Source organism: Ranitomeya variabilis, chromosome 4 (assembly GCF_051348905.1).
Source record: "Ranitomeya variabilis isolate aRanVar5 chromosome 4, aRanVar5.hap1, whole genome shotgun sequence".
NCBI lineage: Eukaryota > Metazoa > Chordata > Amphibia > Anura > Dendrobatidae > Ranitomeya > Ranitomeya variabilis.
Genome location: NC_135235.1, coordinates 471,755,406 through 471,767,752, shown reverse-complemented (window position 1 = coordinate 471,767,752; position 12,347 = coordinate 471,755,406). Strand labels below are relative to the sequence as shown.

Here is a 12,347-nt window from a genome sequence, read left to right as displayed (position 1 = left end):
ACGGCACACAAGACCACACAGTAGCGGGCGGCCGACGCTGACAAGAGAGAGGAGACGAGAGTGCATCCTGAAACGGTGTGCACTTCGAGCCTGCAGTGCCAAAGCTCCCTCATCTCTCCTCTCAGTAGTGTTCGGGTTCCAGTTGTAGGGTTGGCGCCGAAGTGGGCTCAGTCACCGCTCTGCATGTAGAGAGCACTGTCAGTGCCGGAGGCGGGGTTACAGCCTCTGCTCTCTACACGCAGAGCGTTGACTGAACTAGTGCTGGCGCCAACCCTACAACTGGAACCTGAACCTTACCGGGAGGAATAAAGTTAATTTCCTCCCGGCAACATAGGTCTCTGTGAAGGTAGCAGGCAGGTTCACAAAGCTATTAACCTGCAGTTTAACCCCATATCTGCAGGTCAATAGCTATTTTTAGGTGACAGGTTCCCTTTAACATAACCAAGAAAACTGTTTTTATGTCAAAAGAAATAAGTAAAATCCACACTACCAGAATGATTGTTATATAGGATTAGTTCCCTATTTGAATGTATAAATGGCTTAATTTTAGTTTTGGGGGTGAAAGGCTCCTTTTTAAAGATTTTTTTTTTTTTTTTAACACCTCTGCCCTGTTATTGTGAAGTGAAAACATTTGGCAGAAAAGGCTAAATCAGCTCACAGTATTGATGCCAAGTTGCTTAAGAGTATAGGGCACAGATCTATCTCTTTGGTTGCAACATTTACAATTGAGATCTTAACTTTTATGAAAGCTTCTCAGGAGCTGTTGTTCAAAGGGCATTTCATGGTTGGGTTTCCATGGCCAAATAGCTGTAGAAGTTAAAAATTGCAACGCCGATTGTAAGAAGCAAAACTGGATAAAAGAATCTTGCAAATACTGGAAGGGTTTCAGACTGGATAGGTAGTACCACCTGTACAGACACTTAAAAGCATGGAGCCATTTTTACCCATAAGTTTCAGAGAAGGGAAATTCTGTTGAAAACCAAAATGCCTTCTCAGTAGTAAATCCCAAGTATTAGTAATGATCACCAAAAGCAAGTCCCATTCTAAAGATAGGGAGTGTATTTCCAAGAACCTTGCTACGTTTGAAGGGATAGACCAATCAGAGACAACCCCATCCAAAATGCAGACTCCAGAGCAATCAGCCAGTTACTGGGGATCCTGAAAACTGTGACCAGCCAAATAGTTTCATGTGCCCTGCTGTGTGATGTTACTGGATAGAAGCACTTAGAAGGTAAAAAGTAAAAAAAAAAATTTTTTTTCCAAACATAGGAGCTGTAATAGAAAACACTTAAGAATTTAATACTTAATTGAAATAAAAAGCTGAAACAAACTTCTATATATCTGAGAACGATCAGGTAATTCACAAAGTGTACATTGATTTTCCAACAGAGGATCCAAGCTTCCGACGTGTTAATGGAAGGGAACACAGTCTTCCCACTCATTGTCCCTCTACCAGGTTGTAAGAAATCTTCTAGAGCTGCTGGAACAAAGATTCACAACCAACAAACTTTGTTTTGTGAATATTGAGCAGTTCAGAGTCAGGAAAATATGAGTTTATTACTGGAGCCCAGCTAGTAGGATCACTGCTTGGCCTTCTTGACGATAGTACCTACAGCGGAGATGACGGTAGTCTTTGAGCCACTTGCGCTAGTGGTTACTGTGACAACAGAAGGCAATGTGGCGGTGGTGGTGAGGATGGTGGGCTGGGTAATGGTAGTCATTGGTATAGCGGAGTCCCACTTGCTCTTCCTCTTTTGTGCATCTGTAGATATAGTATAAGATTAAGCTGGTCAAGCATACCTTCCTCTATAGTTCCATGCAAAGGTAGAAACCAGTGATGAGCGCAAGTGCTCATTACTCGGGTTTGCCTGAGGTGCTCGGGTATGCACAGAGTATTGCAGGTGCTCGAGTGATGTGTTCGCATCCCTGCGCTCGCATGTTTCATGGTTGTTAGACAGCCACAAAACATGCAGGCACAGGACATGAACATGTCACTTGAAAACTGCGATACTTGGGGTGTACCCGAGCACCTCAGGCAAACTCTAGTGACAAGCACCTGCGCTCATCACTAGTAGAAACATCTAATACGCACTCACCTGCTGTCGCTGTTGTTGTGGTACTTGTTGTTCCGGTTGGTGCGCTGGTAGTCGTACCTTTTTTAGTTCCAGTCACAAACTCAATCTGAAAGTAAGAAGTAGTTGGGGGTTAAAATTAAATGATGAACTATTAAATCTATCAGAGCTCATTAATTCAACAGAGCAGAGGTTTTATATGGCACAAATGTGTCATGTATAGTTTTACAAAGAATAGCAGACAGACCTAAAAGCGTTCTCACAAAGGAGATGTCCAAAATTAGATGAGTCTTTTATATCCATCTATGCTATAGATAATAGATGGTGCCCTGACCCATGTTAACCCAGAATTCCCTCTAGACCAAGTCAGCGCCTTTAATTCCATAAACCACACACACAAGCCATCTGGACAGATTCACCTTTGTTCGTTCTTTTTTTGCCTTTTCTAGTTTGTCCATTTCAATCTTTTGGGCTTTTGCTGCAATAGAAAAATAAAAACAATGAAAGACATGGAGATAAACATGATTTTACTGCAGGCATATACTGTATATTCCAATGCAATTCTAGCACCGGATGAGGTCTCACTTATTAAGCAAGCATAATTGGATATTAAACTGGCAACAAAACAAAGTTTCAAAGACGGCAAATGAGGAAAAAAAAAGTGGATTTTTTCCCCCACTGCATTTGGATTTTTTTTCCTGTTTTACAATGCACCACATGTTACAATGGATGAAGTTAAAATTGTATTTAGTTTGGACAACCCCTTTAAGTAAATGCTGGACAAACACTACCAATTGTGATGAGAACAGAGGTGTGTGGAATACCAAGGTAAATCCAGCATTTAGTACATTTTGTATTATACTATACAGTGAACACATACCTAGCGCCTCGTAATAGGAATCTTCTGCCCACCCATGAGGATCAAACATATCCTGTAATAGAGAATATTGCCAAACCTGTCAGGTTGGTTACAAGAAAACAAGCAGTTTCAAGGGATACAAAATGAAGAGACTCCAGCTCCACAAACTCTGATTCTTTATTCACATAAGCAATTCGGAGGACATACACAGTCAGCGATATAAATTCACATGATCCGCACCAACGCGTTTCAGGTGTTTGCACACCCTTAAGGCGCTTCCGGACTCCGAACACCATCAAGATGCAATCACGGCGAGTTGGATTTTATTTTATCTTTGTTTCGTGGCATACAATGCTGGAAACAATATGTCAGGTAGATTACACAGGTATTACTGATCAAACCAAGAAGTGTAATGAAATTACAGGAACAATGTGATGTTCGTTCTTGGGTACAAAATGTCAACTACAGGACTTCATGTAAGAAACCAGATATTGACAGGTGCTTCTATATGTTCATGAATGAGGACACAATTTATAGAAGAGAATCTCAGTGTGTCATTTCCAATAACAGCTCATTCACTTGAAATAACAGGAGGTCGTCACAGTAGGACAACCCTTTCGCTAAGCTGAATGGGGGGCCCGAACATCCGTTGTCTGCCACGCTGCATTCTGCATGACAGCGTGGCAAACACAGAATCTGATTGACTGTAATAAGATTGTTACTGCCGGTCAGAGCGCTGCGGTTACCACGCTGTCATACAGATGACAGCGTGTGAGCCAGCAGCTGTGACCGGAGGTAAACAGGCTAACGGCCTACTCTCATCAGCATAAACCTGCTGTCACTGATAACAGTGACAGCAGGCAAGGCTGATTAGAGTGTTCATCAACCTGCACCTGTGCTATAAATAAATAATAATAAAAAAATGAAGTGGGGTCTCTTCTATTTTTGATAACCAGCACAGGCAAAACCAACAGCTGCGAGCTTCAACCCTCAGCTGTCAGCTATATCATGGCTAATTATCAAGAACAGAGGGGTCCCACGCCATTTGTTTTTTTTTATAATTATTTAAATATTTTAAAATACTAGCTGGAGGCTGGTATTTTCTGACTGGTAAGAGGCCATGGATATTACTTGGCACAGGGCAAGTGATAAGAGCGAGTATAAGTGTCAGATTTGGCGCATATTATGGATGCACCATTTCTGGGGCTGCTGAGGACCGATTTGTTAAGTCTGTGAGAGGGCCAATCTCCATTGCCCTTTCCTAGACTATTAATATCAGCCTGTAGCTGTCTGTTTAGTCTTTGCTGGTTGTTGAGTATAGGGGGAACCCCATGTCATTTTGGGGGTATCCCCTATGATAACCAGTAAAGGATAAGCGAATATTAATAACCTGGGAACCTATATACATATTATCTACTCCCCCGAAAATTAACATCAGCCTCAGCCGCTGACTTTCTCTCTGCTGAATATGAAAATTATGAGAAATTCACATGCGTTTTTTTTTTTTTTTTTATTAACAAGAACATTAAGGTCACCTGAGTTCATAGCAGCTGTAAATTTTCTATTGACAGTGAAATGCTTATCACAGGAGAGGGCGTGATTGGACCAGGGCTATAATCCAGGCAGTGATAATACATTCATTGCACTGAAACAACAACACATTGTCTCAGCCCCTACCTCATGCGGTCTTCAAATTATATAGCAAAAAAATACTGACAGATTCCCTTTAAGTTAGGCTTCTCTCACTTACCTTAGGATAATTAGTGCCAAGTTCATCAATGGAACAAAACTGGATGAGCTTTTCATAAATACTGGAAAATAAAATAAGAATTTCCTGTAAAGAACAGACCCCCATAGCTGCTCTGTTCCAGAAGCATAGTGTATAGAAATAATAAGTGGTAACAATTAATCTTTTCGTGGAGTGAACTACTTGCTGCTGTGCCCACCTGGGGTTTCTGAATTCCTTTTTCTTCTGAATAATTTGATTCATGTCTGTCCCTTCTTTCATCTTTCTTTCATACATTTTAAGAATTTTCTCCTAAAATGAGATAAACCAAAATATATGCATAAATATACCCTAAATAGGTCATGAACCACATAAGTTCCATAATGCTCGTAATCGATTGATGACAAACAGACACTATTGCCTACTTTATCGAATACCAATTAACAAAAAAACCTGAAGAAAAAACTCCAAGAAAACACAGAGATAACATCCAAACTCCATGCAGACTTTGTCATTGCTTTTAAGTTACAGAAACAGATATAGTCTGCAAATAAAAATGTTATCCAGACATAAACATAGTGAAATCTGGAAGACACAAACATTAAATGGAAGGTCCACCTTCACAACCAAACTTTAAAAAAAGTTACAGTTCATAAAATAAACAATTTTGCTAATGGTCTTAATTAAGTTAAGCCATGTCTATACATCCCATAAGCTACACAGACCAGAGACACTTGAGGTTAAGAAACAGAAAAAAATGGATTATGGAATAACTGCAGGATCAGACTACACAATGTTTATGTATGTATAACACGTATCCTTTAATCCAATAATAAAAACTCAAAAATTTATGCAAAAACACAATTCCCATATATGAACATGGAAAAACAAAGGCAAACAAAGAAAATAAAATATAATGTTTTATTAAATCAAACAAACAATAATAATTTTTAAATATGACCACAACAACTATATTAAACAAGATGAATCTCCATTAAACACAAAGGAGGCGGCTACAAGGCGATAATAAGTAAACACCAGATTTTCCAGAAAAAGGTTTTTTGCTTATTAAGTTGATAAATATATCTAGTGCCAGATAATGAAAAATGCAAATAAAGAGTGCCAAATGGCAGACTACCATTGAAGAAAAATTATGGGGCAATAACTATATAGGGAGCCACCTATACAGAGACTATAGGTAAGGTGCAAAAGTGCTAAAGACGTATAGCCATATGAGGACTTAATAGTCACCAAACATTAAGCTCTCTGTGGGTACTCCTAAAATACAGCCCCATAGTGCGCTGCTGTGAAAATATTTATATAGAAAAAAAGGGACATATCTGACACTAAGCAAAACATGAAATAAAGCATGGAAACCAAATAACACTTACATAAGTAAAGACTGTGTATATCGCCCGTGCCGCCACCCCGACAGCGCCGTTTCGCCTACAGCTCTGTGCTGTATACGTCACTGGGCAATATACTACATCGCTGGGCAATATACTATGTGGCTGACCAATATACTACGTCACTGGGCAATATACTACATGGCTGACCAATATACTACGTCACTGGGCAATATACTACGTGGCTCTGTTCTGTATACTACGTGTCTGACCAATATACTACGTCACTGGGCAATATACTACGTGGGCTGTGCTATATACTACGTGGACATGCATATTCTAGAACACCCGATGCGTTAGAATCGGGCCACCATCTAGTTTACTATAACTATGCAGAGTGTAAGAACTGAAAGCACTGGAAACTATTTGATTGAGAATGTGGACCAAAGAGAAGAAAAAAAAATTTGAATAGTGTCAGGATGTGATACAGGTTGCTATACACATTAGATAGACACCGGCCAAACAACTACCTTCGGCAGAGGTTAATCATCTAATATTTATTGAGTGTCCCAAAAGCTTATGAGCAATGGTCATACTTACACAGAACTTAGAGTAAGCACATGTAGTGTCAGTGCCTAAAACTCCCAGACCACTGGGAAGCCGTCCTTTGCTAGTTTGCATGGATGATATGGAGGACATGCCTGAACAGCTCTGTGGGTTTGACAGATGTGCAGTCTCTGTCCTCCATAGCATTTCACACCTACATTCTGCATTCCTCACAGTCATAGACGGCTCCTATAGACCAACAGTATTATATTCACAAAGTGCTGGATTTACGGTAAATATGGACATGTTCTTAATGTAGGGGCTGCGACTTTGTCCCTACATATTACCTGCAGGATATTAGAACAGCGGCCCGGAGGTTCAGGAGGAATTCTGATGTCATCTGGAGACATGTTTCGTACTCTCTCTGAGAAGGATGCTGAGCAGAAAAACACAAACTAATGTCATGACATGAACCCACACATCCTTTCTTTTACTATGAGATATGGATACAAAGGAGTTAACACACGCTGGGTAACAAACATGACATTTTAGTGCTGCCAAATCGCTGGATTAATTCTGCTGTTAAGTTGTGGGGGGAGGGCAGGCAGACACGCCACCACTTATTCTTACTGCCGCTGGCTGCTCCGATGGCTTTTGCACCCACCACCCCCTTTTCCAATGCAGGAGAACAATTGCCCTCTGTGTGGCACATAATGTCTTGAAAGTTATTCAGCAGGTATTGCAGCTCCACAAAGCAATCTGCTCTACAACCACCACAATCAGTGCAATATTTATACAATTAACTCACTAAGTGCCATCATGTCTGCAGTGCAGAAGCTTAAAAACCTATCTGGCAGTCTTGCAAAAGGACCGTCACTAAGCCCAATTAGCACAGCTAATTCAACAGGTTCCATCCAGAACATAGCCCTTCCCTTCCCGCACACCACAAATGAACAGTGTCTGAGGGGGCATAAAAACATCAGCAAAGGGCAAGGAAAAGCCTTAAATTGTTGGGCACCCTAAAGGGCATGGGGTGTGCAGCAGACTGGCTTGTTCAGATAGGCTGCCAGCGACAGAACAAAGGCACATGCTCTTTCTGTAAAAGCCAAGAATTCGGCAGTGGAAAAAACAAAACTGACTGGGCAGTGGCTGCTTTATGTTCCGCAGGACACAAGTGGCAAGGCTGGTTCACAATGTAAGAAGGGCACAGGGCATGTGATCTCACTGGCTGGCATTCCGATTTGTAAGGTTACATATCTGTAGTTGTTCAATGAATGTTGAGAAGCCTCTGAATATGAATAGGGTTAGATTGGAGAAATAGTAATGTCAGTATAGGAACACCCCCTATAGAGCACACACCGCTCATACAATAAATGTGCCCTGCGGACTGGACATTCCTGAGAATCTGCTGGGTGTGGCGGGGTCAGAATACGCCCTAGTACTGTCATATCCGTGGTGTCTCATCGTATAGTGTAGCTAGAATAAGGCCAGACGCCAACATGAAATTACTAGAGCCAAGCCGAAATCTGTATTTCCTAGCAATAACCGTGCATAGTGTTACACAACTGCTGGTACATGAATATTTGCTGCAATAAAGCCCAGCTCTAGTCTAAACCCGAAAGATGCCAGGTTCACACACTGGAGTCCGGGGAGATCACGGTTGGGCAGTGGTTTGATGGGGTCTTTCCACAGCTAGTAGCCTATGAGATCTGTGACGTGTTAAAGGGTTTAAAGCTATTTATGACACTTACCCACTAGCTCCTGGGGATCTTTTTTCTCCAACTCTGACTGTTCCTAGAAGAAAAAAAAGCAAGAATTAAAAATTGCTAAAAATAACAACTTCGTTTTAGATTACTGATGAAAACCATAAAACTTTACCAGACATTAAAAATGTGTGTGTGCAGTGTCTGCTGACAATGTAACCTCCTTTGCTACCTGGGCTTAGGACAGTGTGAATTCTACCTGTCTGATCCTTAGTTTCACCTGAAAAGTGGCAGTAAATGAATCTGGCCGTTGCTCGTCTCCCCTGCCCTGCTGAAAGACTACCGATACATAGATTTGGCGGCAACTTATTGTGAGTTATGAGATGTTAAACACTTGTGTGCCAACTTTGAAAACTGTATGGTCAACTTAAAGAGGACCGGTCACCAGGTCAAAAAGTGGACAGTTTTATAAGCCCTCTATTTATTCCTGCTGCTCACAGTACTCAATGTTGTTGTTTTTTTTTAATTACCATACAGTTCTAGAGATACGGGGATATTAATGAGGCTAATTTTTATGTTTTTTCCCAAGGATTTTGTGAGGTCGTGTCTTTAGCCTGCTCTGCATTATAACACTGTAAGCAACAGCCCCCTGGTAAAGACCACAAAAGCTAGCATTAAAAAGGCCGTATCTTTGGAACCATAAGGCAGAGTTTAAAAAAATAAAAAACATCCTGAGGGGAGCAGCAGTAATAAAATAACAGCAAAAACTGGCCACATCTGACCTGATGACAGGTCCTCTATAAGCATGTGTATAAATTACAAACTGAAAACAGCACCAACCTGTTTAAAGGGAACCTGTCAGGTTCTCCAACCCAGCAGAATTCACCTTTCATGAATAAATTCCCTGCCTAACTAGCCCTGTATAATGTTATTCAGTTTAATTAATAGTTCAAAAAAAGTATTTCTAATGTCCCCTTTTCCTATGCTAATTAGTGCTTTGTCTAGTCGATGGGGCATTTGTTTCCCTAGACTAGTCGGCCCTCTTTCCATGATATCACGGCCATGTGGGATAATGTAATTTGCACGAGCTCATTGCCAGCTCACACAAATCTCGTGCATGCGCGTCGCTCATTTTGGCAGAGTCACACTGCGCATGACCGGCACTTCAGAATATAGGTCTTCTGAACATCTTTTCATGCGCAGTGCGCCTCTGAAGCCGGGAAGCGTACACCTGGCTACAGAGGCGCAGTGATGCTGCTAACATGAGCAACGCGCATGCGCGAGATTTGTGTGAGCTGGCAATGAGGCCGCCTCGTGCTAATTACATCATCCCACCTGGCCGTGATAACATGGAAAGAGGGCCGACTAGTCTGGCGAAACTAACTATATTACACAATGTAAGGGATCAGAGGCACAAACTGAAGCAGGACCCCTTTTCCAACACTTGCATCAAAACTCTTAACACTGAAAAGAATTGGAGTGTTATAGGAAAAAGAAAGGCATGGAAATAAATAAACATTTCCCATTAGACATTTACCATACGCCACATGCCTCCCTAAGGGTATGTGCACATGTAAGAATTTCTTGCAGAAAATTCCTGAAGAAAACCGGACATTTTCTGCAAGAAAACAGCATGCGTTTTTTTCCAGAGCTTTCCCAATGCATTATATAGCGGGAAAAACGCGAAAAAACCCGCAAAATTAATGAACATGCTGCGTTTTTTACCGCAATGCGTTTTTTTCATGTGCACAAAAATTGCAGAATGCATTGTAAATGATAGGATGCATATGTATGTGTTTTTTATGCGTTATTATAGCGAAAAACCGCAAAAAAAAAAAAAAATGCAACGTGAGCGCACAGCCTTAAACTGCTGAAATTCCACTGATTCACGATTTGTTTGCCAATAAATGGTGATTCTTCCTAAACTCCACTTATCAAATTTGGTTCCTAAGGGTACCGTCACACAGTGAAATTTCCATCGCTACGACGGTACGATTCGTGACGTTCTAGCGATATCGTTACGATATCGCAGTGTCTGACACGCAGCAGCGATCAGGGACCCTGCTGAGAATCGTACGTCGTAGCACATCGTTTGGAACTTTCTTTCGTCGCTTGATCACCCGCTGACATCGCTGGATCGTTGTGTGTGACACCGATCCAGCGATGTGTTCGCTTGTAACCAGGGTAAACATCGGGTTACTAAGCGCAGGGCCGCGCTTAGTAACCCGATGTTTACCCTGGTTACCAGCGTAAACGTAAAAAAAACAAACAGTACATACTTACATTCCGGTGTCAGTCCTCCGGCGTCTCAGCTTCTCTGCACTGTGTGAGCGCCTGCCGGCCGGAAAGCGAGCACAGCGGTGACGCGGTGACGTCACCGCTCTGCTTTCCGGCTATGGCGCTTACACAGTGGAGAGAAGCAGAGACGCCGGGGACAGACACCGGAATGTAAGTATGTACTGTTTGTTTTTTTTACGTTAACGCTGGTAACCACGGTAAACATCGGGTTACTAAGCGCGGCCCTGCGCTTAGTAACCCGATGTTTACCCTGGTTACCCGGGGACTTCGGCATCGCTCCAGCGCCGTGATTGCAAAGTGTGACCGCAGTCTACGACGCTGGAGCGATATTCATACGACGCTGCGACGTCACGAATCGTGCCGTCGCAGCGATGGAAATTTCACTGTGTGACGGTACCCTAAGACAATTCAAGTGCTCATGTAATCTGCCTGGTGACCAGCGCAGGAAACGGAGATAACACCATTAGACAACAATGTGAATAATGTAACTTTACAGGGGTTTTTCTAAAAATTACATCTATCACCTACCCACAGGAGATCAATAAGTCTGCAGTCACTCTGTGAGCAGACTTATGAATTGCCCCAACGTACGCAGTGTGTGCTGCGGGGATTCGTCGGTTTCAGACCTGGGACCGGAGGGTATGTATGAGTTATACTCCTGGGCACAGAGCGTGGCCTTGCTCCCTACACTCACCTTCTAGTCAGACACGCCCACTGGCAGTTTGCGTCACTAGCCGGCACACAGCCTTGGCTCAATACAGTGTATGGCGCAAGGCCACGCCCACTGTCCAGAAGTATGTATAACGCATAATACCCTCTGGTCCGGTGTCTGAAACTGGCCTTTCCCTGCAACCCACAGTGCGTGCGCTGACTGCAGACTTGTTGATCTTGACAGGACAACCTCTTTAAGGGTACTGTCTCACAGTGGCACTTTGGTCGCTACGACGGTACGATCCGTGACGTTCCAGCGATATCCATACGATATCGCTGTGTCTGACACGCAGCAGCGATCAGGGACCCCGCTGAGAATCGTACATCGTAGCAGATCGTTTGGAACTTTATTTCGTCGCTGGATGTGTGTGTGACACCGATCCAGCGATGCGTTCACTTGTAACCAGGGTAAACATCGGGTTACTAAGCTCAGGGCCGCGCTTAGTAACCTGATGTTTACCCTGGTTACCATCGTAAATGTAAAAAAAACCAAACAGTACATACTCACATTCCGGTGTCCGTCAGGTCCCTCGCTGTCTGCTTCCCGCACTGACTGTGAGTGCCGGCCGGAAAGCAGGGCAGAGCGGTGACGTCACCGCTGTGCTCTGCTTTTACTTTACGGCCGGCACTCACAGTCAGTGCGGGAAGCTGACGGCGAGGGACCTGACGGACACCGGAATGTGAGTATGTACTGTTTTTTTTTTTGTTTTACATTTACGATGGTAACCAGGGTAAACATCGGGTCACTAAGCGCGGCCCTGCGCTTAGTAACCCGATGTTTACCCTGGTTACCCGGGGACTTCGGCATCGTTGGTCGCTGGAGAGCTGTCTGTGTGACAGCTCCCCAGCGACCACACAACGACTTACCAACGATCACGGCCAGGTCGTATCGCTGGTCGTGATCGTTGGTAAATCGTTTAGTGTAACGGTACCCTAAGTGTAATTGATGGGTGCCCTATTGATGACTAGAAAGGCTATCAAAGTCCTTGACCTTTTATTTACTGTACAAACTGCATTGAGACGTGGTAGTTGAGCATGCGGCAATCGCTCCATTCAAATGTAAACAAAGCACATCAGTTTTAAGAT

General features: G+C 42.9%; 1 protein-coding gene across 2 annotated transcripts in view; it reads right to left on the bottom strand.

Annotated features, from left to right (window-relative positions):
- Positions 1–596: 596 nt before the first annotated feature.
- The window catches only part of SAP30BP (SAP30 binding protein), a 119,598-nt gene continuing 107,847 nt past the window's right edge, over positions 597–12,347 (bottom strand). For both annotated transcript variants that reach the window (XM_077251763.1, XM_077251764.1), the window contains 8 exons: positions 8,301–8,343; positions 6,897–6,985; positions 4,878–4,969; positions 4,682–4,742; positions 2,953–3,004; positions 2,492–2,550; positions 2,097–2,181; positions 597–1,762 (listed from right to left, as the gene is read on the bottom strand). In XM_077251763.1, coding sequence (XP_077107878.1) covers positions 1,581–1,762; positions 2,097–2,181; positions 2,492–2,550; positions 2,953–3,004; positions 4,682–4,742; positions 4,878–4,969; positions 6,897–6,985; positions 8,301–8,343 — 663 coding nt within the window. In that variant the 3' untranslated portion in view covers positions 597–1,580. The remainder of the gene's footprint in view (positions 1,763–2,096; positions 2,182–2,491; positions 2,551–2,952; positions 3,005–4,681; positions 4,743–4,877; positions 4,970–6,896; positions 6,986–8,300; positions 8,344–12,347) is intronic.